Raw genomic sequence first — 25069 nt, 5'->3', positions numbered from 1 at the left:
CGCTCCGCCCCCGGCGCCAGCCCCGCCCCGCCCCGCCCCGCCCCTGGCGCCGCTTCCGGCTTCCGGTGCCGCGCCGGGGCCGGGCGGAAGCGGCGGCGGAAACGGCGGAAGTGGCGGAAGCGGCGGCCATGGCGGCGGCGGCGGCGGGTCCCTGTCCCGGCCCCGGGCCCGGGCCCGGCCCCGGCGCCGCCCGCACGAAGAAGAAGCAGAAGCGCTTCGTGCCGCAGCGCGTGAAGCTGCCGCGGGCCGCGGACCCGCTGCTGGCCGTGCTGGCCTGGGGGGTCACGCACCAGGTCAGCGGCCGGCACCGGCACCCCGCGGCTCCTGGCCCCGGGACCCCCGGGTCCGCTCCCCGCCGGTCCGGGACCCCGCGGCCCTTGGGATCCCCGGTGCCGGTCCCTTCCCGGGATATCCGTGCCCGTCCCTCCGGCACCCCCGCAGCCCCCACCGTGTCCCTTCCCTGGGACCGGCATTTCCCCCGGAGCCCTCGCGTCTGCCCTGCCCGGGATCCCCATTGCCCCCGTCCCGTGTCCCCGTCCCTCGGCTCCGTCCCCCGGGGGGATCCCCATTGCCCCCGTTCCTCGGCTCCATCCTCCGCGCTCCCCACTGTCCCCATCCCCACACTTGGGGGTCTCCGGGGGCTCTCCCCGGTCCCGCGGGGTGCCCGGGGCTGTTTCCCGGGGTGTTTCCCGGGGGTGTCTCCCAGGGGTGCTCCGGGTGTTTCCCGGGGGTCCCGGGGTATTTCCCGGGGGTCCCAGGGGTGCCCGGGGGTGTTTCCCGGGGGTCCCCCGGGTGTTTCCCAGGGGTGTTTCTTGGGGATGTTTCCCGGGGGTGCCGGGGATCCCAAGGGTGTTTCCCGGGGGTCCCGGGGGTGTCTCCCAGGGGTCCCCCAGGTGTTTCCCGGGGGTGTCTCCCAGGGGTCCCCCAGGTGTCTCCCAGGGGTCCCCCAGGTGTTTCCTGGGGTTGTTTCCCGGAGGTGCCCGGGGGTGTTTCCCAGGGGTCCCCCGGGTGTTTCCCGGGGGTGTTTCCCGGGGGTCCCGGGGGTGTTTCCCGGGGGTGTTTCCCGGGGGTGTTTCCCAGGGGTCCCCCCCCCCAGGTGTTTCCCGGGGGTCCCAGGGGTGTTTCCCAGGGGTCCCCCCCCCAGGTGTTTCCCGGGGGTGTTTCCCAGGGGTCCCCCAGGTGTTTCCCGGGGGTCCCGGGGGTGTTTCCCAGAGGTTCTCTGGGTGTTTCCCGGGGGTGTTTCCCGGGGGTGTTTCCCGGGGGTCCCCCCCCCACCAGGTGTTTCCCGGGGTCCCACCTTGCCCTCCCCAGATCAACGAGCTGAGCCAGGTGCCGCTGCCCGTGATGCTGCTGCCCGACGACTTCAAAGCCAGCTCCAAAATCAAGGTCAACAACCACCTGTTCAACAGGTGAGCGGCACGGGGGCGGCGGGGGGGGCCTCCCGCGGCGGGGGGCGCCCCCAGACTGACCTGAGCCCCCCACCCTCAGGGAGAACCTGCCCAGCCACTTCAAGTTCAAGGAGTACTGCCCGCAGGTGTTCCGCAACCTGCGCGAGCGCTTCGGCGTCGACGACCAGGACTACCAGGTGGGCAGGGGGCTTGGGGGGCTTGGGGGGCTCCCAGGGCAGGGAGGAGTGGTGGAAATGCTCTCAGGAGGGTCGTTTATTATTTTATAATGCTGTATTATGTTAATGAATGCTGTACTGTGCTAATTAAGGAATGCAGACAGAGTGCTGAAAAGATAATAATGAAAATTCCTGACTGCTCAGAGCCTGGACACAGCTGGCTGTGATTGGTCATTTAAATTAAAACAATTCACATGAAACCAAAGTGCAGAGATGCTCCTGCTGCTGAACCATCTCCAGATCAATTCCACAGCCTTCAGATGGTTATTCTTGACATTTCGCTTCTGAGGCCTCTCAGCTTCTCAGGAGAAAAATGCTGGTGGAAGGATTTTCATAAAATCTGTCAGTGACACTGAACTATAGTAAAGAATAGAGAAAGGGTGCAGACAGAATGCTAAAAAGATAATAATGAAAATTACTGATTCTCTCCAGAGTCTGGACACAGCTGGCTGTGATTGGTCATTCAAATTAAAACAATTCACATGAAACCAAAGTGCAGAGATGCTCCTGCTGCTGAACCATCTCCAGACCACATTCCAAACAATCAGATTATCATTGTTGACATTTTGTTACTGAGGCCTCTCAGGGTCTCAGGAGAAAAATGCTGGTGGAAGGATTTTCATAAAATCTGTCAATGACACTGAACTATGGTAAAGAATAGAGAAAGGGTGCAGACAGAGTGCTAAAAGATAATAATGAAAACTCTGCAAAGTCCTGACCCAGCTTGGCCCTGACTGGCCAAAGAGTGAAAACAATTCACCCCAGGATCCCACCAAACAATCACCTGTGGGTGAACAATCCCCAGGCACATTCCACATGAGCAAAGCACAGCAGAAGCAAATGAGATAAGAATTGTTTTCCTTTTTCTCTGAGGCTCTTCAGCTTCCCAGGAGAAAAATTAATTTATTGCTTTACAATGCTGTGTTATATTAAAGAATGCTGTACTCTACTAACTAAGGAATACAGACAGGGTGCAGACAGTGTGCTAAAAAGATAATAATGAAAATTTCTGACTGCTCAGAGCCTCGACACAGCTGGCTGTGATTGGTCATTTAAATTAAAACAATTCACATGAAACCAAAGTGCAGAGATGCACCTGCTGCTGAACCATCTCCAGACCAATTCCTCAGCCTTCAGGTTGTTATTGTTGACATTTCGCTTCTGAGGCCTCTCAGCTTCTCAGGAGAAAAATGCTGGTGGAAGGATTTTCATAAAATCTGTCAGTGACACTAAACTATGGTAAAGAATAGAGAAAGGATGCAGACAGAATGCTAAGAAGATAATAATGAAAATTCCTGATTCTTTCCAGAGTCTGGACACAGCTGGCTGTGATTGGTCATTTAAATTAAAACAATTCACATGAAACCAAAGTGCAGAGATGGTGCTAAACCATCTCCAGACCACATTCCAAACAATCAGATTATCATTGTTGACATTTCGGTTCTGAGGCCTCTCAGCTTCTCAGGAGAAAAATCCTGGTGAAAAGATTTTCATAAAATCTGTCAGTGACACTAAACTATAGTAAAAAATAGAGAAAGGGTGCAGACAGAATGATAAAAGATAATAATGAAAACTCTTGACTTTCTCCAGAGCCTCAACACAGCTGGCTGTGATTGGTCATTAAATTAAATTAAATTAAATTAAATTAAAACAATTCACATGAAACCAATCAAGCAACCACCTTACTGCTGGTAAACAATCTCCATCCACATTCCAAAGCAGCAAAACACAGGAGAAGCAAATCAGATAATTCTTGTTTTCCTTTTTCTCTGAGGCTTCTCAGCTGCCCAGGAGAAGAAATCCTGGTGAAGGGATTATTCAGAAAATAGGAAAATGTATTCAGAATAATTCTGGATATATTCAGAATATTTTTCCAGAGAATGTTCTGGAGTGTGTCGTGTTTCTGACAATATGACTCAGGGGCCTGAGGATTTTTGGTGTTCATCCACCTCAGGCAGGCAGAATTCCCATCAGGGAATTCTGTCACATGGGGGACCCCGGGCTGTCCCCGGGCTGTGTCACCTGTGTCACCTGTCCCCTGGCTGTGGCACCTGTCCCCTGGCTGTGTCACCTGTGCCATCTGTCCCTGGGCTGTGTCACCTGTGCCACCTGTCCCCTGGCTGTGTCACCTGTCCCCAGGCTCCTGGCCACCTGTCCCTGGGCTGTGCCACCTGTGTCACCTGTTCCTGGGCTGTGCCACCTGTCCCCGGGCTGTGGCACCTGTCCCCGGGCTGTGGCACCTGTGTCACCTGTCCCCTGGCTGTGTCACCTGTGTCACCTGTTCCTGGGCTGTGTCACCTGTCCCGGGCTGTGTCACCTGTGCCACCTGTCCCCAGGCTGTGTCACCTATCCCCGGGCTGTGTCACCTGTGCCACCTGTCCCCTGGCAGTGTCACCTGTCCCCTGGCTGTGTCACCTGTCCCTGGGCTGTGTCACCTGTATCACCTGTCCCTGGGCTGTGTCACCTGTCCCTGGGCTGTGTCACCTGTGTCACCTGTCCCCTGGCTGTGTCACCTGTGTCACCTGTCCCTGGGCTGTGTCACCTGTCCCCGGGCTGTGTCACCTGTGTCACCTGTCCCCGGGCTGTGTCACCTGTGTCACCTGTGTCACCTGTCCCCGGGCTGTGTCACCTGTGTCACCTGTCCCCGGGCTGTGTCACCTGTGCCACCTGTCCCCAGGCTGTGCCACCTGTGTCACCTGTCCCCGGGCTGTGTCACCTGTGTCACCTGTCCCCAGGCTGTGTTACCTGTGTCACCTGTCCCCAGGCTGTGTCACCTATCCCCAGGCTGTGTCACCTGTGTCACCTGTCCCCTGGCTGTGTCACCTATGTCACCTGTCCCTGGCTGTGCCACCTGTCCCCGGGCTGTGCCACCTGTCCCCGGGCTGTGTCGCCTGTGTCACCTGTCCCCGGGCTGTGTCACCTGTGTCACCTGTCCCCAGGCTGTGGCACCTGTGTCACCTGTCCCCTGGCTGTGTCACCTGTCCCCTGGCTGTATACCCCCAGGTGTAGAGCTGCCCCCGGGGGTGGCTGTGTCACCTGTGTGCCTGTGTCCCTTGGGGTGTCACCTGTGTCCCTTGGTGGCTGTATCACTGGTGTCCCCTGGGGGTGTCACCTGTGTCACCTGTGTCCCCGGGGGGCTGTATCACCTGTATGGCTGTGTCACCTGTGTCCCTGGGGGTGGCACCTGAGTCCCCCTGGGTAGCTGTGTGGCTGTATCACCTGTATGGCTGTGTCACCTGTGTCCCCAGCTGTGTCACCTGTGCCCACAGGTGTCGCTGGCATGGAGCCCCCTGCGGGGGTGGCTGTGTCACCAGTGTCCCTGGGGTGGCTGTGTCCCCTGTGTTCCTAGGTGGCTGTGTCACCTGTGTGGCTGTGTCACCGGTGTCCCTGGAGGTGGCTCTGTCCATCACCTGTGTGGCTGTGTGCCCAGTGTGGCCGTGTCCTGCATCCCCAGCTGTGTCCCCTGTGTCCCCGGGTGGCTGTGTCCCCTGTGTCCCCAGCCGTGTCCCCTGTGTCCCCAGGTGGCTGTGTCCCCGGTGTGGCCATGTCCCCAGCCGTGTCCCCTGTGTCCCCGGTGTCCCCCGTGTCCCCATCCGTGTCCCCCGTGTCCCCAGCCGTGTCCCCTGTGTCCCCAGCTGTGTCCCCTGTGTCCCCAGCCATGTCCCCTGTGTCCCCAGGTGGCCGTGTCTGGTGTCCCCGGTGTCCCCCGTGTCCCCAGTGTCCCCAGCTGTGTCCCCTGTGTCCCCAGCTCTGTCCCCTGTGTCCCCGGTGTCCCCCGTGTCCCCAGCCGTGTCCTCCGTGTCCCCAGCTGTGTCCCCTGTGTCCCCAGCCGTGTCCCCGTGTCCCCAGGTGGCTGTGTCCCCTGTGTCCCCCGTGTCCCCAGCCGTGTCCCCGTGTCCCCAGGTGGCTGTGTCCCCTGTGTCCCCCGTGTCCCCAGCCGTGTCCCCGTGTCCCCAGGTGTCCCCAGCTGTGTCCCCAGCCGTGTCCCCCGTGTCCCCAGCCGTGTCCCCGTGTCCCCAGGTGTCCCCAGCTGTGTCCCCAGCCGTGTCCCCCGTGTCCCCAGCCGTGTCCCCTGTGTCCCTGGTGTCCCCAGCCGTGTCCCCAGCCGTGTCCCCGTGTCCCCAGCTGTGTCCCCAGCCGTGTCCCCCGTGTCCCCAGCTCTGTCCCCCGTGTCCCCAGCCGTGTCCCCGTGTCCCCAGCCGTGTCCCCGTGTCCCCAGGTGTCCCTGGCGCGCAGCCCCCCGCGCTGGGCGGGCAGTGGGCGCCGCCTGCTGCTCTCGGCCGACCGGACGCTGGTGCTGAAGGAGCTGTCGAGCGAGGACGTGGCCGACGTGCACGGGCTGCTGGCACACTACCACCAGGTAGGGGACATGGGGACATGGGGACACGGGGGGCTGCTGGCACACTACCACCAGGTAGGGGACATGGGGACAGGGGGACATGGGGGGCACGGGCTGCTGGCACACTACCACCAGGTATGGGGACATGGGGACACAGGGACACGGGCTGCTGGCACACTACCACCAGGTACGGGGACATGGGGACACGGGCTGCTGGCACACTACCACCAGGTATGGGGACATGGGGACACGGGGGGCTGGCACACTACCACCAGGTAGGGGACACGGGGACACGGGGGGCTGGCACACTGCCACCAGGTACGGGGACACAGGGACACGGGGACACGGGCTGCTGGCACACTACCACCAGGTAGGGGACACGGGGACACAGGGACACGGGGGGGCTGGCACACTGCCACCAGGTATGGGACACGGGGACACACACTGCCACCAGGTATGGGACACACACTGCCACCAGGTAGGGGACACGGGGACACGGGGGGCTGGCACACTACCACCAGGTATGGGGACACGGGGACAGGGGGACATGGGGGACACGGGGGGCTGGCACACTACCACCAGGTAGGGGACACAGGGACACGGGGGGCTGGCACACTGCCTCCAGATATGGGGACAGGGGGACACGGGGGGCTGGCACACTGACACCAGGTACAGGGACACGGGGGACGGGACACAGGGGGCTGGCACACTGCCGGGGGGCACGGGGTGTCACTGGTGTGTCACCTGTGTCCCCGGGGGTGTCACCTGTCTGCCCAGGGGAGGCTGTGTCACCGCTGTCCCCAGCTGTGTCATTGGTGTCCCTGGATGCCCGTGTCACCAGCGTGGCTGTGTCACCGGTGTGGCTGTGTCACTGGTGTGGCTGTGTCACTGGTGTGGCTGTGTCACTAGTGTCCCCAGGGGTGGCCATGTCCCCTGGGTGGCTGTGTCACCTGTGTCCCTGGCTGTGCCACCTATGTCGCCTGTGTGACCCATGTCCCTGCTGTGTCCCCGGTGTCTCCGTGTCCCACCCGTGTCCCTGCTGTGTCTCAGCCATGTCCCCATGTCCCAGCCGTGTCCCAGCCATGTCCCAGCCGTGTCCCAGCTGTGTCCTGGTGTCCCCATGTCCCGGTGTCCCAGCCGTGTCCCTGGTGTCCCCATGTCCCGGTGTCCCAGCCATGTCCCTGGTGTCCCCGTGTCTCGGTGTCCCCGTGTCCCAGCCATGTCCCTGGTGTCCCCGTGTCTCGGTGTCCCCGTGTCCCAGCCATGTCCCTGGTGTCCCCGTGTCCCGGTGTCCCCGTGTCCCAGCCATGTCCCTGGTGTCCCCGTGTCCTGGTGTCCCTGTGTCCCAGCCGTGTCCCTGGTGTCCCCATGTCCCGGTGTCCCAGCCGTGTCCCAGCTGTGTCCCAGGCGTGTCCCCATGTCCCGGTGTCCCAGCTGTGTCCCCGTGTCCCAGCTGTGTCCCAGGCGTGTCCCCATGTCCCGGTGTCCCAGCCATGTCCCAGCTGTGTCCCTGGTGTCCCCATGTCCCGGTGTCCCAGCTGTGTCCCCGTGTCCCAGCCGTGTCCCCGCCGTGTCCCGGTGTCCCCATGTCCCCGTGTCCCAGCTGTGTCCCCGTGTCCCAGCCGTGTCCCAGCTGTGTCCCCGCCGTGTCCCGGTGTCCCCGCCGTGTCCCAGTGTCCCCGCCGTGTCCCCGCCGTGTTCCGGTGTCCCCACCGTGTCCCCGTGTCCCCGTGTCCCAGCCGTGTCCCCGCCGTGTCCCGGTGTCCCCATGTCCCCGTGTCCCCGCCATGGCCCAGTGTCCCCGCCGTGTCCCCGTGTCCCAGCCCTGTCCCCGTGTCCCCGCCGTGTCCCGGTGTCCCAGCCGTGTCCCTGCCCTGTCCCGGTGTCCCCGCCGTGTCCCGGTGTCCCCGCCATCTCCCAGTGTCCCGGTGTCCTGGTGTCCCCGCCGTGTCCCGGTGTCCCAGCCGTGTCCCCGTGTCCCCGCCGTGTCCCCATGTCCCAGCCGTGTCCCGGTGTCCCCGCTGTGTCCCGGCCGTGTCCCGGCCGTGTCCCCGCCGTGTCCCAGCCGTGTCCCAGCCGTGTCCCAGCCATGTCCCCGTGTCCCGGTGTCCCGGTGTCCCTGCCGTGTCCCGGTGTCCCAGCCCTGTCCCCATGTCCCAGGCGTGTCCCGGTGTCCCCGCCGTGTCCCGGTGTCCCAGCCGTGTCCCCGCCGTGTCCCAGGTGTCCCCATGTCCCGGTGTCCCTGCCCTGTCCCAGTGTCCCAGCCGTGTCCCCGCCGTGTCCCGGTGTCCCAGCCGTGTCCCGGTGTCCCCGCCGTGTCCCCATGTCCCAGCCGTGTCCCCGCCATGTCCCGGTGTCCCCGCCGTGTCCCCATGTCCCAGCCGTGTCCCGGTGTCCCAGCCGTGTCCCGGTGTCCCCGCCGTGTCCCCATGTCCCAGCCGTGTCCCCGCCGTGTCCCCATGTCCCAGCCGTGTCCCCGCCGTGTCCCGGTGTCCCCGCCGTGTCCCCATGTCCCAGCCGTGTCCCGGTGTCCCCGCCCTGTCCCCGTGTCCCAGGCATGTCCCTGTCCCCGCCCTGTCCCGGTGTCCCCGTGTCCCAGGGGTGTCCCTGTCCCCGCAGTACGTGGTGCAGTGCCACGGGCAGACGCTGCTGCCGCGGTTCCTGGGCATGTACCGGGTGAGCGTGGACAGCGAGGACACCTACCTGCTGGTGATGAGGAACCTCTTCAGCCACCGCCTGCCCGTGCACAGGAAGTACGACCTCAAGGTACTGGGGGGTCCCCGAGCCCCTCCGAGCCCTGCCGGGGGGCAGCCTCCCCCCAAAACCTCTCCCGTCCCCTCTGCTCCCTCCAGGGCTCCCTCGTGGACCGAGAGGCCAGTGACAAGGAGAAGGTACTGCAGGGAACCCCCAAAATGTGGGGGGGGTCCCCAGGCCTCATCTTCCCTCCTCCCCAATAGTGACAGCTCATGAGCTGCCCCCTCCCTGAGGAGGCCCCCCCAGGCCACAGCTTTGGGGGGGTCCCACAGCGCTGGGGGGTCCCCTCCAGCTCAGGGGTGTCCGGGGGGATCCCCCCCATCCCTCCCCAGGGCAAGGAGCTGCCCACCCTGAAGGACGTGGATTTCCTCAACAAGAACGAGAAGGTGTTCGTGGAGGAGGAGCAGCAGCGCGACTTCATGGACAAGCTCAAGAGGGACGTGGAGGTGGGAGTGGGGGGCTGCAGGAGGTGGGAGTGGGGGGCTGCAGGAGGTGGGAGGGGGGGGCTGCAGGAGGTGGGAGCGGGGGGCTGCAGGAGGTGGGAGGGGGGGGCTGCAGGAGGTGGGAGGGGGGGGCTGCAGGAGGTGGGAGTGGGGGGCTGCACCCCCAGGGGGTTCAGGGGGCTCGGTCCCCACCCCAAGTGACTCTTTGGCCTCCCTGTGCCCAGGCTCTGGGGGTTTGGGGGGGCTCTCTCCTGTGCCCAGGCTCTGGGGGTTTTGGGGGTCTCTCTCCCTGTGCCCAGGCTCTGGGGGTTTGGGGGAGGCTCCCCTGTGCCCGGCTCTGGGGGTTTTGGGGGGCTCTCTCCCTGTGCCCAGGGGTGTCCCCCACCCCTAAGGACCCCTTGGTTGTCCCCCAGCCCTGAGAGTTGGGGGGTTTTTGGGCTGTGGGGGTCCATTTCACAGCATCCAGGCTCTGAGGGTTTGGGGGGCTCTCCCCACGGCCATGGCGGTGTCCCCCACCCCTAATGACCCCTTGGTTGTCCCCCAGCCCTGAGGGTCAGGAGGGTTTTTGGGGACCATGTCCAGCAATTGATGGCTGTGGGAGTCACAGTGCCCAGGCTCTGGGGGTTTGGGGGGCTCTCTCCCTGTTCCCAGGCTCTGGGGGTTTTGGGGGGCTCTCTCTGTGCCCAGGCTCTGGGGTTTTGGGGGGCTCTCTCCCTGTGCCCAAGCTCTGGGGGTTTTTGGGGGGCTCTCTCCCCTGTTCCCAGGCTCTGGGGTTTTGGGGGGCTCTCTCCCTGTGCCCAGGCCCTGGGGGTTTTGGGGTGAAGCCCCCCCAGGGTTTTTCCCCCCCCAATTCCTGCCCTGTCCCCCCAGTTCCTGGTGCAGCAGAAGCTGATGGACTACAGCCTGCTGCTGGGCATCCACGAGGTGGAGCGGGGCGAGCAGGAGGAGGAGGAGGAGCTGGAGGAAGAGGAGCTCGGGGGGGGCGATGATGGGGGGCTGGGGGGCCCCTATGGCACCTCCCCGGAGGGGCTGGGGGGGCTCCTCAACTCCTACCGGCCCCTGGGCCCCGGCGAGTTCGACCCCGGCGTGGACGTGTACGCCCTGCGCGGGGCCGAGGGTGAGCAGGGTTTTGGGGGGTCTGGGGGGGTTTGGGGGGGCTCCTGGGGGGTCTGGGGGGGCAGGGAGCGCTGAGCCCCCCCGGCTGTGCCCCCCAGGAGCCCCCCGGCGCGAGGTTTATTTCATGGGGCTCATCGACGTCCTCACCCAGTACGACGCCCGCAAGAAGGCGGCGCACGCGGCCAAGACCGTCAAACACGGGGTGAGGAGGGGGCACCCCCAAACGGGGGCACTGCAAACACGGGGTGAGGGGGCACCCCGAAATGGGGGCACCACAAACACGGGGTGAGGGGGCACCCCGAAATGGGGGGCACCGCAAACACGGGGTGAGGGGGCGCCCCGAAACGGGGGGCAGCACGAACACGGGGTGAGGGGCACCCCGAAATGGGGGGCACCGACTGGGGGGCACCCCGAAATGGGGGGGCACCACAAACACGGGGTGAGGGGGGGGAGACCCCGAAATGGGGGGCACAGACTGGAGGACGCCCCGAAATGGGGGGACACCGACTGGGGGGCACCCTGAACTGGGGGCACGGACTGGGGGCACTGCAAACACGGGGTGGGGGGGGGGACACCCCGAAATGGGGGTCACAGACTGGGGGGCACCCCAAACTGGTGGGAGGGCATTTCCCAGCTGGGGCTGGCAGGGCTGGCTCCCCCTTGGTTTTTGGGGAGGGGGTTTGAAGGTGGGGACAGGGAGGGGTTGGGGGGGACCTGGGCCAAGCCTTCAGAGGAGGATTTGGGGGGGCTTAAAGGGTCTGGGGGGGCAGGAGGGGTGGGGGCGGTGGGGGGGTTGGGAGCGGGGGGCTGTGGGGGGTCGGGTGAAGCTGGAGGGGTGCCCAGGCAGGGGGTGGGTCCTGTGGGGGAGTCTGGGGGAGGGGTGGGTTCCCAGGGGTGTTGGGGGGGGTCGTTCCGGGGGGGCTCAGCGGCGGTGCCCCCCAGGCCGGAGCCGAGATCTCCACGGTGCACCCCGAGCAATACGCCAAGCGCTTCCTCGACTTCATCACCAACATCTTCGCCTGAGGGGGGGCTCAGCCCCCTCCCCACCGCGGGACCAACCCCCCCAGGGTGTGCCGACCCCTCCCCACACCCCTGGCCCCACAGCGACCCCCCCGCAGTGGGGCTCCACTACTCAAGTGCCTTAACGTTATGTAGGGGGTCCGGGGGGGCTCCGGCCACAGCGCTGGGGGGATCTGGGGTGCCCCTCCCCCCTACAAGGGGCTCTGGGACCCTTCTGCCCCCTCCCAGAGCGGGAGGGGGTCAAACACTACTTGCCCCGGGGGGGGGGGGGGGTGAATGGGGCCCCCAGTCATGACCTCCGGGGGGTGCAGCCCCCGCCCCTGTTCCAAATGGGGCTGGGGGCTGCTCCCTGCCCCCCTCTGTCTGGGACCTGGGGGGCTTCGGCTCCCCCCCTTTACTGCAGCTCCCGGGGGATGGGGAGGACCCCGGCCCCGTGGGACCCCCGGGGGGGCGGGGCCCGCGGAGCTGACACCCCTGTCCCCCATTTGTGGGGGTGCCGTGTGTCGTGTGCCCCCCACCCCATTTCTGGGGCTCCTTTCCCCCGCTCTGTACCGAGAAATAAATTATTGAACCGGCCCCGAGTCTGCCCCGTTCCCTGCGCCCCTCAAACCCCGGCTCCGCCATTCCCGGGGACCCCCGAATTCCCGGGCCCGTCGCCCCGCCCCCCGCTCTGGCCCCGCCCCCGCCCGGTTCCGCTCTCCCCCGTGGCCACGCCTCCGCCCCGCCCCCATGCCCGTTGCCATGGCGACGCCGGCCCCGCGCGCCGTTGCCATGGCCCCGCCCCTCCCCCGTTGCCATGGCGGCCCCGCCCCGCGCGGTCACGTGAGGCGGCCGCGCGCAGGGCGCCCCCCGCCGCCGGACGCGCCCGCGATGCTGCGCCCGCCCGGGCCCGGTGCGTGCGGGACCCCCGCGACCCCCGCCCGCCACCGCCCGCCACCGCCCCCCGGGCCCGCACCCCGCTCTGCTCCCCGCCCCCGCCCCCGGCCTGCTGCTGCTTGCACCGCAGCGACCCCCGGCCTCCTCCCCGGGCCTCTCCGTTCTCCTCGGGCCTTACCGGGACCCCCCGGGCCCCTCCCCGGGCCTGTCCGTTTTCCTTGGGCCTCACCGGGACCCCCCGGGCCCCTCCCCAGGCCTGTCCGTTCTCCTCGGGCCTCACCGGGACCCCCCGGGCCCCTCCCCGGGCCTGTCCGTTCCCCTCGGGCCTCACCAGGACCCCCCGAACCCCCCGGGCCTTGTCGGGATTCACCGTCCCCCCCTCGGGCTCCATCGGGACCCCCCGGGCCCCTCCCCGGGCCGGTCCTGTCACCGCCGGGCCCGTCCGTCCGCCCGGGCCTCACCGGGACCCCCCGGGCCTGTCCCCCCCATTCCGGGCCCCATCCCCCGCCCTGCCCCCGTGGGGAGCCCCTGGGGGGATGGGGGCGGTGGGGACACCGGGGGGCACCGGCGCGTTCAGCCCCCCGATCCGCGGGCCCCTCCCCACGGACAAACAGCCCCGGGGCCGCTCGGGGGGGCTGGATGGGTCTGGGGGCCGGGGGGACCCCCCGATCTGCTGCCCCCCCCCAGAAGGGCTGTGGGGGCTGGGGGTGCCCTGGGGACACGCGGGGGGTGGCGGTGCTGTTGTTGTTGTGGGGTCACCTGTGCGGGAAGGGGGGGATCCGGGGGGTTGGCGAACCCCCAAAATGGGTCTGGGGGTGGTGGGGCCGTCTGTGACCCCCTCGTGTCCCCCCAGCCCCGGGCTCGTGGCTCTGCTGATCCGCCGCGCTCCGCTCGTGTCCCCCATGGGCTCACCAGGTGGGTTTGGGGGCACCCCGCTCTGGGGACCCCCCGGGCCCGGGACCCCCCTCGTGCACGGCCCTTAACTTTGGGGACCCCCTTTGGACCCTTCCCCCCGGGCTGTGGGACCCCCTGGCTCCTGGGACCCCTTGGGAGCACCTGTGGGACCCCCGGCCATGGAGCACCCCCCGCTTTTGGGGACCCCCCTCGGGCAGCCCCCGGGTTCTGGGGACCCCCTTTGGGCACCCCCCGCTTTTGCGGACCCCACTCGGGCACCCCGCGGTTTTGGGGACCCCCCCTCGGGCACCCCCCGGGTTCTGGGGACCCCCCCTCGGGCACCCCCCGGTGTTGGGGTCCATGCTCAGTCTCTGGCAGTTTTTTGGGTCCATATCCAGTCTCAGAGGGGTTTTGGGGGTCCATGCCCAGGCTCTGAGAGATCTGGGGGGTTCCTGCCCAGTTTCAGAGGGGTTTGGGGGGGGCCTTGTGCAGTGTCAGAAGTTTTGGGGGTCCATGTTCAGTCTCAGAGGGTTTTGGGGGTCCATACCCTGGCTCTGAGAAGTTTTGGGGGGTCAATGCCCAGTCTCGGGCTTTGAAGATCCCATGTCCAGATTTTGGGGTTCAAAGGGTCCCCCAGCCATCCCTTGATGGTTTTGGGGTGTTCACCCTGTGTTTGTCCTGTCAAGGATTTTGGGGTGTTGATGGTGCCAGTGGGTGTCCAGTCCCTGGGGTTTTGGGGTCCTGTGCCCAGTTCTTGGGGGTTTTGGGGTCCTGTGCCCAGTTCCAGGGGGTTTTGGGGTCCTGTGCCCAGTCCCTGGGGGTTTTGGGGTGCCCCAGTGTCGTTCACGCTGTCAGGGATGTTGGGGTGCAGGGGGGTCACCCAGAGCCAGGTGATGGTGGTGGTGGTGGGCTCCAGGCTCGGGAGGTTTTGGGGGGTCCCTCTCCATCCCCAGCTGGTTTGGGGTGTCCGTGGGTGTTTGGGAGCTCTGGGCTCAGTCCCTGGGGTTTGGGGTGCCCGTGCCCAGCCCGGCAGTTTCGGGGTGTCCCCGCAGTGTCGTTGGTGCTGTGGAGGATGTCGGGGTGCTGGGGCCCGGCAGGAGTGGGGTGACAGTGCCAGCAGGGTCCTGTCCCTGGGGATGTGCCCAGCCCCGGCTGTTTTGGGGTGTCCCTGCTCTGTCCCGGGTGTTTTGGGGTGTTTCGGGGTGTTTGAGGTCCGTGCCCAGCCCCAGTTGTTTCGGGGTGTCCGTGCTCAATCCCTGGGTGTTTTGGGGTGTCCGTGGGTGTTTTGGGGTGTCCCTGCTCAGTCCTGGGTGTTTTGGGGTGTCCGTGGGTGTTTGAGGTCCCTGCCCAGCCCCGGTTGTTTTGGGGTGCCCATGGGTGTTTCGGGGTGTCCGTGCTCAATCCCCGGGTGTTTCGGGGTGTCCATGCTCAGTCCCGGGTGTTTTGGGGTGCCCATGGGTGTTTTGGGGTGTCCCTGCTCAATCCCCGGCTGTTTTGGGGTGTCCCTGCTCAATCCCCGGCTGTTTTGGGGTGCCCGTGCCCAGTCCCGGGTGTTTTGGGGTCCGTGCTCAATCTCCAGATGTTTTGGGGTGTCCACGGGTGTTTTGGGGTCCGTGGGTGTTTCGGGGTGCCCGGGGCTGTCCCGCAGTGTCCTTCGTGCTCTCGAGGGTGTCGGGCTGCGGGGCCCCGGCAGGAGGGGGGTGACAATGCCAGCAGGGTCCTGTCCCTGGGGATGCGCCAGCCCCGGGTGTCTCGGGGAGCCCCCGGGTGTCTCGGGGTGTCCCTGGTGTCTCGGGGAGCCCCCGGGTGTCTCGGGGTGTCCCCGGGTGTCTCGGGGTGTCCCTGCGTGTCTCGGGGAGCCCCCGGGTGTCTCGGGGTGTCTCGGGGAGCCCCGGGGAGCCCCCGGGTGTCCCCGGGTGTCTCGGGGAGGCCCTGGGTGTCTCGGGGTGTCTCGGGGTGTCCCCGGGTGTCTCGGGGAGCCCCCGGGTGTCTCGGGGTGTCCCCGGGTGTCTCGGGGAGCCCCTGGGTGTCTCGAGGAGCCCCTGAGTGTTTCGGGGTGTCCCTGGGTGTCTCGGGGTGTCCCCGGGTGTCTCGGGGAGCCCCCGGGTGTCTCGGGGTGTCCCTGGGTGTCTCGGGGTGTCCCTGGGTGTCTCGGGGAGCCCCCGGGTGTCTCGGGGTGTCCTGCTGAGTCCCGCCGGCTGTCCCGCAGTGTCCTTCGTGCTCTCGAGGATGTCGGGCTGCGGGGCTCCCGGGGCCAAGAGCCGGGTGACGGTGCCCAAGCGCGTGTGGGAGTTCGTGACGCGGGAGCGGGCGGCGCGCCTGGCGCTGCTGGCGCAGGAGGCGCGGGTGCGGATCCTGGTGGACGGCGAGACCCCCGAGCTGTACGTGCTGCAGCTCTGCGCGACCCCCCCGGGCCCCCCCGGCGGCGCGGGGCTCTGCCCGGCCCGCAAGGCGCTCAAGGCGCTGCTCAAGGAGACGGAGAAGGAGCTGAAGAAGCGCAGCCAGCGGCACGGCGAGGTGCTGGGGGCCCGCCCGGAGCCCCCCGCGGGCGCCGCCGGCTCTCCCGGCGCGGGCGCGGCGCGGGACGAGGAGCCGGAGCGGCAGTGCCCGATCTGCCTGGGCGAGATGCGGGGCCCGCGCACGCTGGAGCGCTGCCGGCACTCCTTCTGCGGGGAGTGCATCGCGCGGGCGCTGCAGGTGCGCTCCGCCTGCCCCGTCTGCGGCCGCTTCTACGGGCAGCTGGTGGGCAACCAGCCCCCCGACGGCCGCATGCTGGTCACCCGCGACGCCGCGCTGCCCCTGCCCGGCTACGAGGCCTTCGGCACCATCATCATCCAGTACGTCTTCCCGCCCGGCGTGCAGGGGGTGAGTGCGGCTCGGCGCCGAGGGGAGGGGTTTGCGTCGTGCTGGGCGATCCCAAATCCCGCCCGGTGTTCCCGGCCCGGCCCTGCGCCCCCAGCGCCCCCATGGGTGCCCCGAGTGCCACGGGTTCAGCTCTGTGCCCCTGGTGGTGTCCCCAAATCCTGCTGGGTGTCCCCAGCGCCCCCGAGGGGTGCCCCGAGTGCCCCGGGTTCAGCTCTGTGCCCCTGGTGGTTGTCCCCAAATCCCGCCGGGTGTTCCCGGCCCGGCTCTGCGCCCCCAGCGCCCCCGTGGGTGCCCCGAGTGCCCTGGGTTCAGCTCTGTGCCCCTGGTGGTTGTCCCCAAATCCTGCTGGGTGTCCCCAGCGCCCCGATGGGTGCCCTGAGTGCCCCGGGTTCAGCTCTGTGCCCCTGGTGGTTGTCCCCAAATCCCGCTGGGTGTTCCCGGCCCTGCGCCCCCAGCGCCCCGATGGGTTCCCCGAGTGCCCTGGGTTCAGCTCTGTGCCCCTGGTGGTTGTCCCCAAATCCTGCTGGGTGTCCCCAGTGCCCCAATGGGTGCCCCCAGTGCCCTGGGTTCAGCTCTGTGCCCCCAGTGCCCCTAGTTGTCCCCAAATCCTGCTGGGTGTCCCCAGCGCCCCGATGGGTGCCCCCAATGCCCCAGGTTCAGATCTGTGCCCCTGGTGGTTGTCCCCAAATCCTGCTGGGTGTCCCCAGCGCCCCAATGGGTGCCCCGAGTGCCCCAGGTTCAGCTCTGTGCCCCCAGTGCCCCTGGTGGTTGTCCCCAAATCCTGCTTGGTGTGCCCCTAGTTGTCCCCAAATCCTGCTGGGTGTCCCCAGCGCCCCAATGGGTGTCCCCAGCGCCCCGATGGGTGCCCCCAATGCCCCGGGTTCAGATCTGTGCCCCTGGTGGTGTCCCCAAATCCTGCCGGGTGTCCCCAGCACCCCGATGGGTGCCCCCAGTGCCCCGGGTTCAGATCTGTGCCCCTGGTGGTGTCCCCAAATCCTGCCGGGTGTCCCCAGCGCCCTGATGGGTGCCCTGAGTGCCCCGGGTTCAGCTCTGTGCCCCCAGTGCCCCTGGTGGTTGTCCCCAAATCCTCTTGGGTGGCCTGGCACAGTACTGTGTCCCCACACCCTCAGGTGCTGGGTGTCCCCAAACACCCCTGAGCCAGCTCTGTGCCCCCAGGCCCCTGGGTGTCCCCAACCCCTGCTGGGTGTACCCAGCGTCCCTGGGCTGCCCACACATCCTGGCAGGTGTCCCTGGCTGTTCCCAAATCCTTTTGGGTGTTACTGACAGCCCCGGTGTCCCCAAATGCCCCTGTGTCCCTAACAGCCCTGGGTGCCCCCAATGCCCCTGGGTGCCCCCAGCCCTGATCCCCACCCCCCCCATTCCTTCTGGCCCCCATCCCTTGCCCTCCACCCCCTGGGCAGGTGACGTATCCCCAGCCCTTCCCTTGTCCTCCTGTCCCCCTGTCCCCATGTCCCCCTGCCCTTACCTGCTGTGTGTCCCCTCCATGGGTGGTACCTGGGCACCGCACAGGCACCTGTGCTGTGTGCTCCCCATTGCTCCTCCCCCATACCTGTGCCCCCCATACCTGTGGAGCACCTGAACCTGGGGCTGCAGCACCCCAGGACCAGACAGACCCTGGCATCTGTCCCCCTGTGCCCCATCACTGCCCCCTTACCTGTGCCCCCGTCACTGCCCCCTTACCTGTGCCCCCATCACTGCCCCCTTACCTGTGCCCCCGTCACTGCCCCCTTACCTGTGCCCATCACTGCCCCCCTTACCTGTGCCCCCATCACTGCCCCCTTACCTGTGCCCCCGTCACTGCCCCCTTACCTGTGCCCATCACTGCCCCCTTACCTGTGCCCTCAATCACTGCCCCCTTACCTGTGCCCCCGTCACTGCCCCCTTACCTGTGCCCCACCCTGTGCAGGTGTGTCGTACCCTGGTGCTACATGGGCACTGACACCTGTGCCCCTGTCCCCTCACCTGTGTCCCTGTCCCCTCCCCTGTGTCCCTGCCCCCTCATCTGTGTCCCTGTCCCTTCACCTGTCCCCTGGCACCACAAGGGCACAGGCACCTGTGTCCCTGTCCCCTCACCTGTGTCCCTGTCCCCTCCCCCGTGTCCCTGTCCCCTCCCGTGTCCCTGTCCCCTCCTGTGTCCCTGTCCCCTTCCCCGTGTCCCTGTCCCCTCCCGTGTCCCTGTCCCCTCCCATGTCCCTGTCCCCTCCCGTGTCCCTGTTCCCTCCCGTGTCCCTGTCCCCTCCCGTGTCCCTGTCCCCTCCTGTATCCCTGTCTCTCCCCCGTGTCCCTGTCCCCTCCCCCATGTCCCTGTCCCCTCCCTTGTTCCTGTCCCCTCCCCCATGTCCCTGTCCCCTCCCGTGTCCCTGTCCCCTCCCCCTGTCCCTGTCCCCTCACCTGTATCCCTGTCCCCTCCCCCGTGTCCTTGTCCCCTCCCCCATGTCCCTGTCCCCTCCGCCATGTCCCTGTCCCCTCCCGTGTCCCTGTCCCCTCCTGTGTCCCTGTCCCCTCCCCCGTGTCCGTGTCCCCGTCCCTCACCTGGGCTCTCCCTGGCAGGTGGAGCACCCCAACCCGGGCGTGCGGTACCCGGGCACCACACGGGTGGCGTACCTGCCCGACTGCCCCGAGGGGAACAAGGTGCTGGGGCTGTTCCGCAAGGCCTTCGCGCAGCGCCTCACCTTCACCGTGGGCACCTCGCTGACCACCGGCCGCGCCAACGTCATCACCTGGAACGACATCCACCACAAGACCAACTGCACCGGCGGGCCCCAGCTGTGCGGGGGGCTCGGGGGGCACCGGGGGGGCACCTGGGGGGGCAGCGGGGGGCACCTGGGGGGCACCTGGGGGGCACCTTGCACATAGGGGGCACCTGGAGGGCACCTGGGGGGCACCTGGGGGGCACCGGGGGGCACCTGGGGGGGCACCTGGGGGGCACCTTGCACATAGGGGGCACCGGGGGGGCACCTGGGGGGGCACCTGGGGGGCACCGGGGGGCACCTGGGGGGCACCGGGGGGGCACCTGGGGGCACCTGAGGGGCACCTGAGGGCTTGGGGACAGCACCCACCATGAGGCCGAGTGCCACCGGCTGTGCCTGGGGCGTGTGAGGGCACCTGGGGGCACCTGGGGGGGCACCTGAGGGCACCTGGGGGGCACCTGAGGGGCACCTGAGGGCTTGGGGACAGCTCTCACCACGAGGCTGAGTGCCCCCGGCTGTGTGTGGGGGCACCTGGGGGGCACCTGAGGGGCACCTGGGGGGTTGGGGACAGCACCCACCACGAGGCCGAGTGGCCCCGGCTGTGCCAGGGGAATGTGGGGGCACCTGGGGGGCACCTGAGGGGCACCTGAGGGGTTGGGGACAGCACCCACCACGAGGCCGAGTGGCCCCGGCTGTGCCAGGGGCATGTGGGGGCACCTGGGGGGCACCTGGGGGGCACCTGAGGGGTTGGGGACAGTACCCACCACGAGGCCAAGTGGCCCCAGCTGTGCCAGGGGCGTGTGAGGGCACCTGGGGGGCACCTGAGGGGCACCTGGGGGGCACCTGGGGGCACCTGAGGGCTCGGGGACAGCACCCACCACGAGGCTGAGTGGCCCCAGCTGTGCCAGGGGCGTGTGGGGGCACCTGGGGGGCACCTGGGGGGTACCTGAGGGGCTGGGGGACGGCATCCACCACACCCAGCACCGGCTGTGGGAGGGGGGCACTGGGGGGCACTTGGGGAGGGGGGGGTGGGTGAGGGGAGGGCACCGGGGGGCTCAGCCTGACTCAGTCCCCCTCTGCCCCCAGGTTCGGGTACCCCGACCCCACGTACCTCGCCCGGGTGCAGGAGGAGCTGCGGGCCAAGGGCATCACCGAGGACTGAGCGGGGGGGCAGGGACCCCTCCCGGGCAGGGGGACCCCCCCAGGATCACCCCGGGCAGCAAGGACCCCCCATGCAGGGGGACCCCCATACGAGGGGAGCCCATCCCCCCCATGCAGGGGGATCCCCCCTTCAACGGGACCCCCATGCAGGGGGATCCCCCCTTCAACGGGACCCCCCATACAGGGGGATCCCCCCTTCAAAGGGACCCCCCATGCAGGGGGATCCCCCCTTCAACGGGACCACCCCTGAGCGGGGCCCCCCCGGCCCCCCTGGCTGGCAGCGGGGGGCACAAGGAGGGGGCCAGGCCCCCCCAGCACGGACAGACGGACCCCTGTACATAGCCCTGACCCCCAGGACGGACAGACAGACAGGGGGATCCCTGCCCCCCAAGCCCCGGGGGGGTCCCACCCTCGGGGGGGGTTATTTATTTTTTATTTCCCCCCCAGGTCTGTAACTTTGATCCAATAAAAATATGCAATGGATTGAGGGGTGCCGGGGATCCCTGCACTCGTGGGGCAGTGAGGGGGGCACCAGGAGCTCTGGGGGGCACAGGGGGGACAGGTCTGGATGGGGACACTGGCATGGGGACGAGAGACATGGGATGTTGGGGTGGGACATGGGGATTGGGGTGGGGATGTCAGGACCATGGGATGGACATGGGGACATCGGCCTGGGACAGCAGGATGGGGACATTGGGGTGGGGACGTGGGCATGGGACAGAGCGAGGGCACACTGGGGCTGTGTGGGTGGGACTTCGGGTGGGACACTTGGGTGACACTGGGGTGACACTGGGATGGGGATGTGTGATGGGGCACCGGGCTGGGCCCTGAGCTCAGGGGGATTTTGGGGTGGGACAACACAGAATCATGGAGTGGACTGGGTTAGGAGGGACCCTGAAACCCATCCCATCCCATCCCATCCCATCCCATCCATCCCATCCCATCCCATCCCATCCCATCCCATCCCATCCCATCCCATCCCATCCCATCCATCCCATCCCATCCCATCCCATCCCATCCCATCCCATCCCATCCATCCCATCCCATCCCATCCCATCCCATCCCATCCCATCCCATCCCATCCCATCCCATCCCATCCCATCCCATCCATCCCATCCATCCCATCCCATCCCATCCCATCCATCCCATCCCATCCCCTCCCATCCCATCCCATCCCATCCCATCCCATCCCATCCCATCCCATCCCATCCCATCCCATCCCATCCCATCCCATCCCATCCATCCCATCCCATCCCATCCCATCCCATCCATCCCATCCCATCCCATCCCATCCCATCCCATCCCATCCATCCCATCCCATCCCATCCCATCCCATCCCATCCCATCCCATCCCATCCCCAGGGACCCCTCCCTCTGTCCCAGGCTGCTCCAGCCTGGCCTTGGGCACTGCCAGGGATCCAGGGCAGCCCCAGCTGCTCTGGGAAATCCATCCCAGCCCCTCCCCACCCTCCCAGGGAACAATTCCTCATTCCCAATCTCCCATCCATCCCTCCCTCTGGCACTGGGAGCCATTCCCTGTTCCTGTCCCTCCATCCTTGTCCCCAGCCCTCCCCAGCTCTCCTGGAGCCCCTCCAGGCCCTGGCAGGGCTCTGAGCTCTCCCTGCAGTGAGGGGAGCACCCCCAGCTCTCCCAGCCGGGCTCCAGAGGGGCTCCAGCCCTGGAGCAGCTCCAGGGCCTCACAGAATCCCTGGTTGGAAGAGACCTTCAGGACCACCGAGTCCAGCCCAGCCCCAGCAGCTCAGCTAAACCCGGGCACCCAGTGCCACATCCCATCTCTTTTTGCACACCCAGGGATGGTGACTCCACCACCTCCCCGGGCAGCCATTCCAGAATTTATCACCCTTTGCATGAAAAACTTTTTTCTGATTTCCAACCTAAACTTCCCCTGGAGCAGCTCGAGGCTGTGTCCTCCTGTTCTGTCAGGGTTGCCTGGGAGCAGAGCCCAGCCCCAGCTGAGCACAGGCACCTTTCAGGAGCTGGGAGAGTGATGAGGTCTCCCCTGAGCTCCTTTCCTCCAGGCTGAGCACCCCCAGCTCCCTCAGGGCTCCTCTCAGGGTTTGTGTTCCCAGCCCCTCTCCAGCCTCTCTGCCCTCCTCTTTGCATCCTTCCCAGACTGAGGGGCCAGAACTGGACACAGCACTCGAGGTGTGACCTCCCCAGTGCCAAGGACAGAGGAAGGACGATCTCCCCTCTCCTGCTGGCCACACCATTCCTGACACAGGCCAGGAGCCCCCGGCCTCCTTGGCCACCTGGGCACGCTGCTGGCTCGTGTTCACTCAGCTCCCAACCAGCACCCCCAGCCCCTTCCTGCCTGTCCAGCCACTCTGTCCTCAGCCTGCACTGCTGCATCACCAGGCCCCCAGAAATCTGCCTGGGTGCTGGAGCTGGGAATTGTGTTCCCAGGAGAACTGAGCCCTGCAATCCCCACAGCTCCTCTGACACAACTCAGCTCCCTGCTAGCCAGAATTACAAACCCCAGGGGCTCAAGACAAAAAAAACCTGGATTCCAGGAGTGATCCTCAGTTCCTTATTTGTTTCATCTTAAAAAAAAGTGAAGGGTGCGCTTCCCCAAGGACAGAGGAAGGATGATCTCCCCTCTCCTGCTGGCCACGCCATTCCTGACACAGCCCAGGAGCCCCCGGCCTCCTCTGGGCTCTGTCCAGCAGCTCCTCATCCTCCCCGGGTGGGACCCCAGGGCTGGAGCAGCTCTGCAGGTGGGGTCTCACCTGGGCACAGCGGCAGAGCCCCCTCCCCCCGCCCCTGGGTGTGTCCAGGGTGTGTCCAACGCCCCCACATCCCTCCCCCCGGGCTCAGCCACCTGCCGGGTCCCTGCCCAGGTGCTCCCAGTCCCCTCCTGGCCCAGCCGGGTTTGCCCAAGGTCTCCCTGGGCCGGGGCAGAACCCGGCGGGAACAGCCGGGGTGCAGAGCCGGGACCCCCGGGGCTCCCCCGGCCCCGCCGCTCCCGCCCGTCCTGGGGGGAGCCCTGGCCGGGGACACCTGACTGGGGACACTGGGGTGGGGACACTGGGATGGGGACACTGGGGTGGGGACACCTGACTGGGGACACTGGGGTGGGGACACTGAAATGGGGACACTGGGGTGGGGACACCTGACTGGGGACACTGGGGTGGGACACTGGGATGGGGACACTGTGGGGGGACACTGAAATGGGGACACTGGGGTGGGGACACTGAAATGGGGACACTGGGGTGGAACACAGAGATGTGACAGCGGGGTGGGGACACTGGGGTGGGGACACTGAAATGGGGACACTGGGGTGGGACACAGAGATGTGACAGCGGGGTGGGGACACTGGGATGGGGACACTGCCCTGGGAAAGGGGGATGGGGACATCCAGAGAGGACACAGGGATGGTGAACACCAGGATGGTCACTGGGACATTGGGATGGGACACTGGGATGGTGAGCACCGGGATGGGACACTGGGATGGGACATTGGGATAGGACAGATTTGGGACTTCGGGTTTGGACACAGAACTGAGACATCGGAGTGCCACATTTCCATGGGATGTCCCAGGATGGGACACTGGGCTGGGACACTGGGATTGGGACATTGGGATGGGACATTGGGATGGGACACCAGGGACACTGGGGTGGTGAGCACCGGGATGGGACACTGGGATGGGACAGATTTGGGACATCGGGCTTGGACAGAGAACTGAGACATCGGAGTGCCACATTTCCATGGGATGTCCCAGGACGGGACATTGGGGTGGGACACCAGGATAGAGACACTGGGGTGGTCAGCACCAGGACGGTCACTGGGACATTGGGATGGGACACCAGGGACACTGGGGGGCCACCACCAGGAAGGGTCACTGGGACACTGGGATGGGTCACTGGGGTTGGGACACCGCCGTGGGACAAAGGCAGGACGGGACACAGAATGGGGACATCACAATGGCCTGGGTGGGGCACAGCGAGGGGGACACGGGGCGATGTCCCAGGACCCCCGGGGACAGGTTTGGGGGGGGGGGGACAGCGCCATCACCTCGGCAGCCCCACGGGTCACTCAGGAGTGGCTGCAGGGGGCCCAGGTGTCACTCGAGGGTGACACAGGACCCTGGGGGGGTCACTGTGGGGGTCCCCCGGGTGGGCACCCCGGGCACTTTGTCCCTGCACCGGCAGGAGCCACCAGGGGTGGGACAGGGACTCCAGGGACGGGGGTGGCACTCTGCTCCTGTTTGTCCCCAACGTGGCTCTTGTCCTCCCAAGAAGGGACCCCAACACCAAGGGGTCCCTTGTCCCCTCAGGGGCTGTGTCCCTGTCCCTGGTGCCCTTGTCCCTTTGTGTCCAGCCTCATGTCCATTGTGTGGCCTTGTCCTTCATGTGCCCGCTGTGGGTCCCTGTCCCACTGTGTCCCTACCCCTCTGTGTCCCTGCCGTGTCCCTGTCCCTGCCGTGTCCCTGTCCCTGTCCCTGCCGTGTCCCTGTCCCTGCCATGTCCCTGTCCCTGTCCCACTGTGTCCCTGTCCCTGCCATGTCCCTGTCCCTGTCCCTGTCCCACTGTGTCCCTGTCCCTGCCATGTCCCTGTCCTTCTCCCTGTCCCTGTCCCTGTCCCTGCCGTGTCCTGCCAGGGCAGGAGTGACCCTGGAGGGCGCTGGGTGGGGGAGGGGGGTCCAGGGACATTCTTGTTGAAAATCCCGCCCCTCACCAAAGGCCACGCCCAGGATGAACCACACCCCCTGACCACGCCCACTGACCTCATCCTGTCACACCCACTGAGCCATTGAGCAAGTCCAGTGACCACACCCACTAACCACACCCCCCTACCACACCCACTGACCACACCCCCTGACCACACCCCACCATCCTCTGTAGAACCGAGAGCCCCTCCCACCCCAGAGCCCCTCCCACACCATAGCCCCTCCCATTCCCAAAGCCCCTCCCATTCCCAAAGCCCCTCCCACTCCATAGCCCCTCCCATTCCCAGAGCCCCTCCCACCCCCATAGCCCCTCCCATTCCCAAAGCCCCTCCCACCCCAAAGCCCCTCCCACCTCTGTAGCCCCTCCCATTCCCGAAGCCCCTCCCCCAAGCCCCTCCCCCCCAAGCCCCTCCCCCCGTTTTGGAAGCACGAGGCCGATTTCGGGCTGGTTAAAATCTCACCATCCATTGGGTAGAAAAGGGCGGGGGGGGGGCAGCCCCTCCCCCAGCCCCTCCCCCACCCACCCCAGGGGTCCCGGGGGTCTCTGGCGGGGGGAGGGGCCGAGACTTGGCACAAAAA

The 25069-nt window shown here is 66.8% G+C and overlaps 2 protein-coding genes across 3 annotated transcripts; both read left to right on the top strand.

Annotated features, from left to right (window-relative positions):
• Positions 1 to 85: 85 nt before the first annotated feature.
• PIP4K2C (phosphatidylinositol-5-phosphate 4-kinase type 2 gamma) lies at positions 86 to 11861 on the top strand. Of its 2 annotated transcripts, none has more exons than XM_084223654.1 (10): positions 86 to 293; positions 1312 to 1409; positions 1489 to 1585; positions 5844 to 5984; positions 8583 to 8729; positions 8816 to 8854; positions 9050 to 9163; positions 10031 to 10277; positions 10375 to 10521; positions 11219 to 11861. In XM_084223654.1, the coding sequence occupies exons 1-10, from the start codon at positions 129 to 131 to the stop codon at positions 11419 to 11421; spliced, it is 1398 nt and encodes a 465-aa protein (XP_084079780.1). In that variant the 5' UTR covers positions 86 to 128; the 3' UTR covers positions 11422 to 11861. The 2 variants fall into 2 exon arrangements, with proteins under 2 accessions (XP_084079780.1, XP_084079781.1); XM_084223655.1 differs by having other exon boundaries at positions 10375 to 10478; positions 11219 to 11436.
• A 228-nt stretch (positions 11862 to 12089) lies between these two features.
• On the top strand, positions 12090 to 20286 carry DTX3 (deltex E3 ubiquitin ligase 3). Its single transcript, XM_084223566.1, has 5 exons — positions 12090 to 12188; positions 13026 to 13087; positions 15276 to 15931; positions 18503 to 18720; positions 19729 to 20286. Exons 2-5 carry the CDS (start codon positions 13075 to 13077, stop codon positions 19802 to 19804), a joined length of 963 nt encoding a protein of 320 aa, XP_084079692.1. The 5' UTR covers positions 12090 to 12188; positions 13026 to 13074; the 3' UTR covers positions 19805 to 20286.
• Positions 20287 to 25069: the final 4783 nt, after the last annotated feature.

Source organism: Fringilla coelebs (assembly GCF_963513975.1).
Source record: "Fringilla coelebs genome assembly, chromosome: 30".
In the NCBI taxonomy this organism is placed as follows: Eukaryota; Metazoa; Chordata; class Aves; order Passeriformes; family Fringillidae; genus Fringilla; species Fringilla coelebs.
Note: the sequence above shows the minus strand (reverse complement) of the source record. Positions and strands in the feature narration are given on the sequence as shown.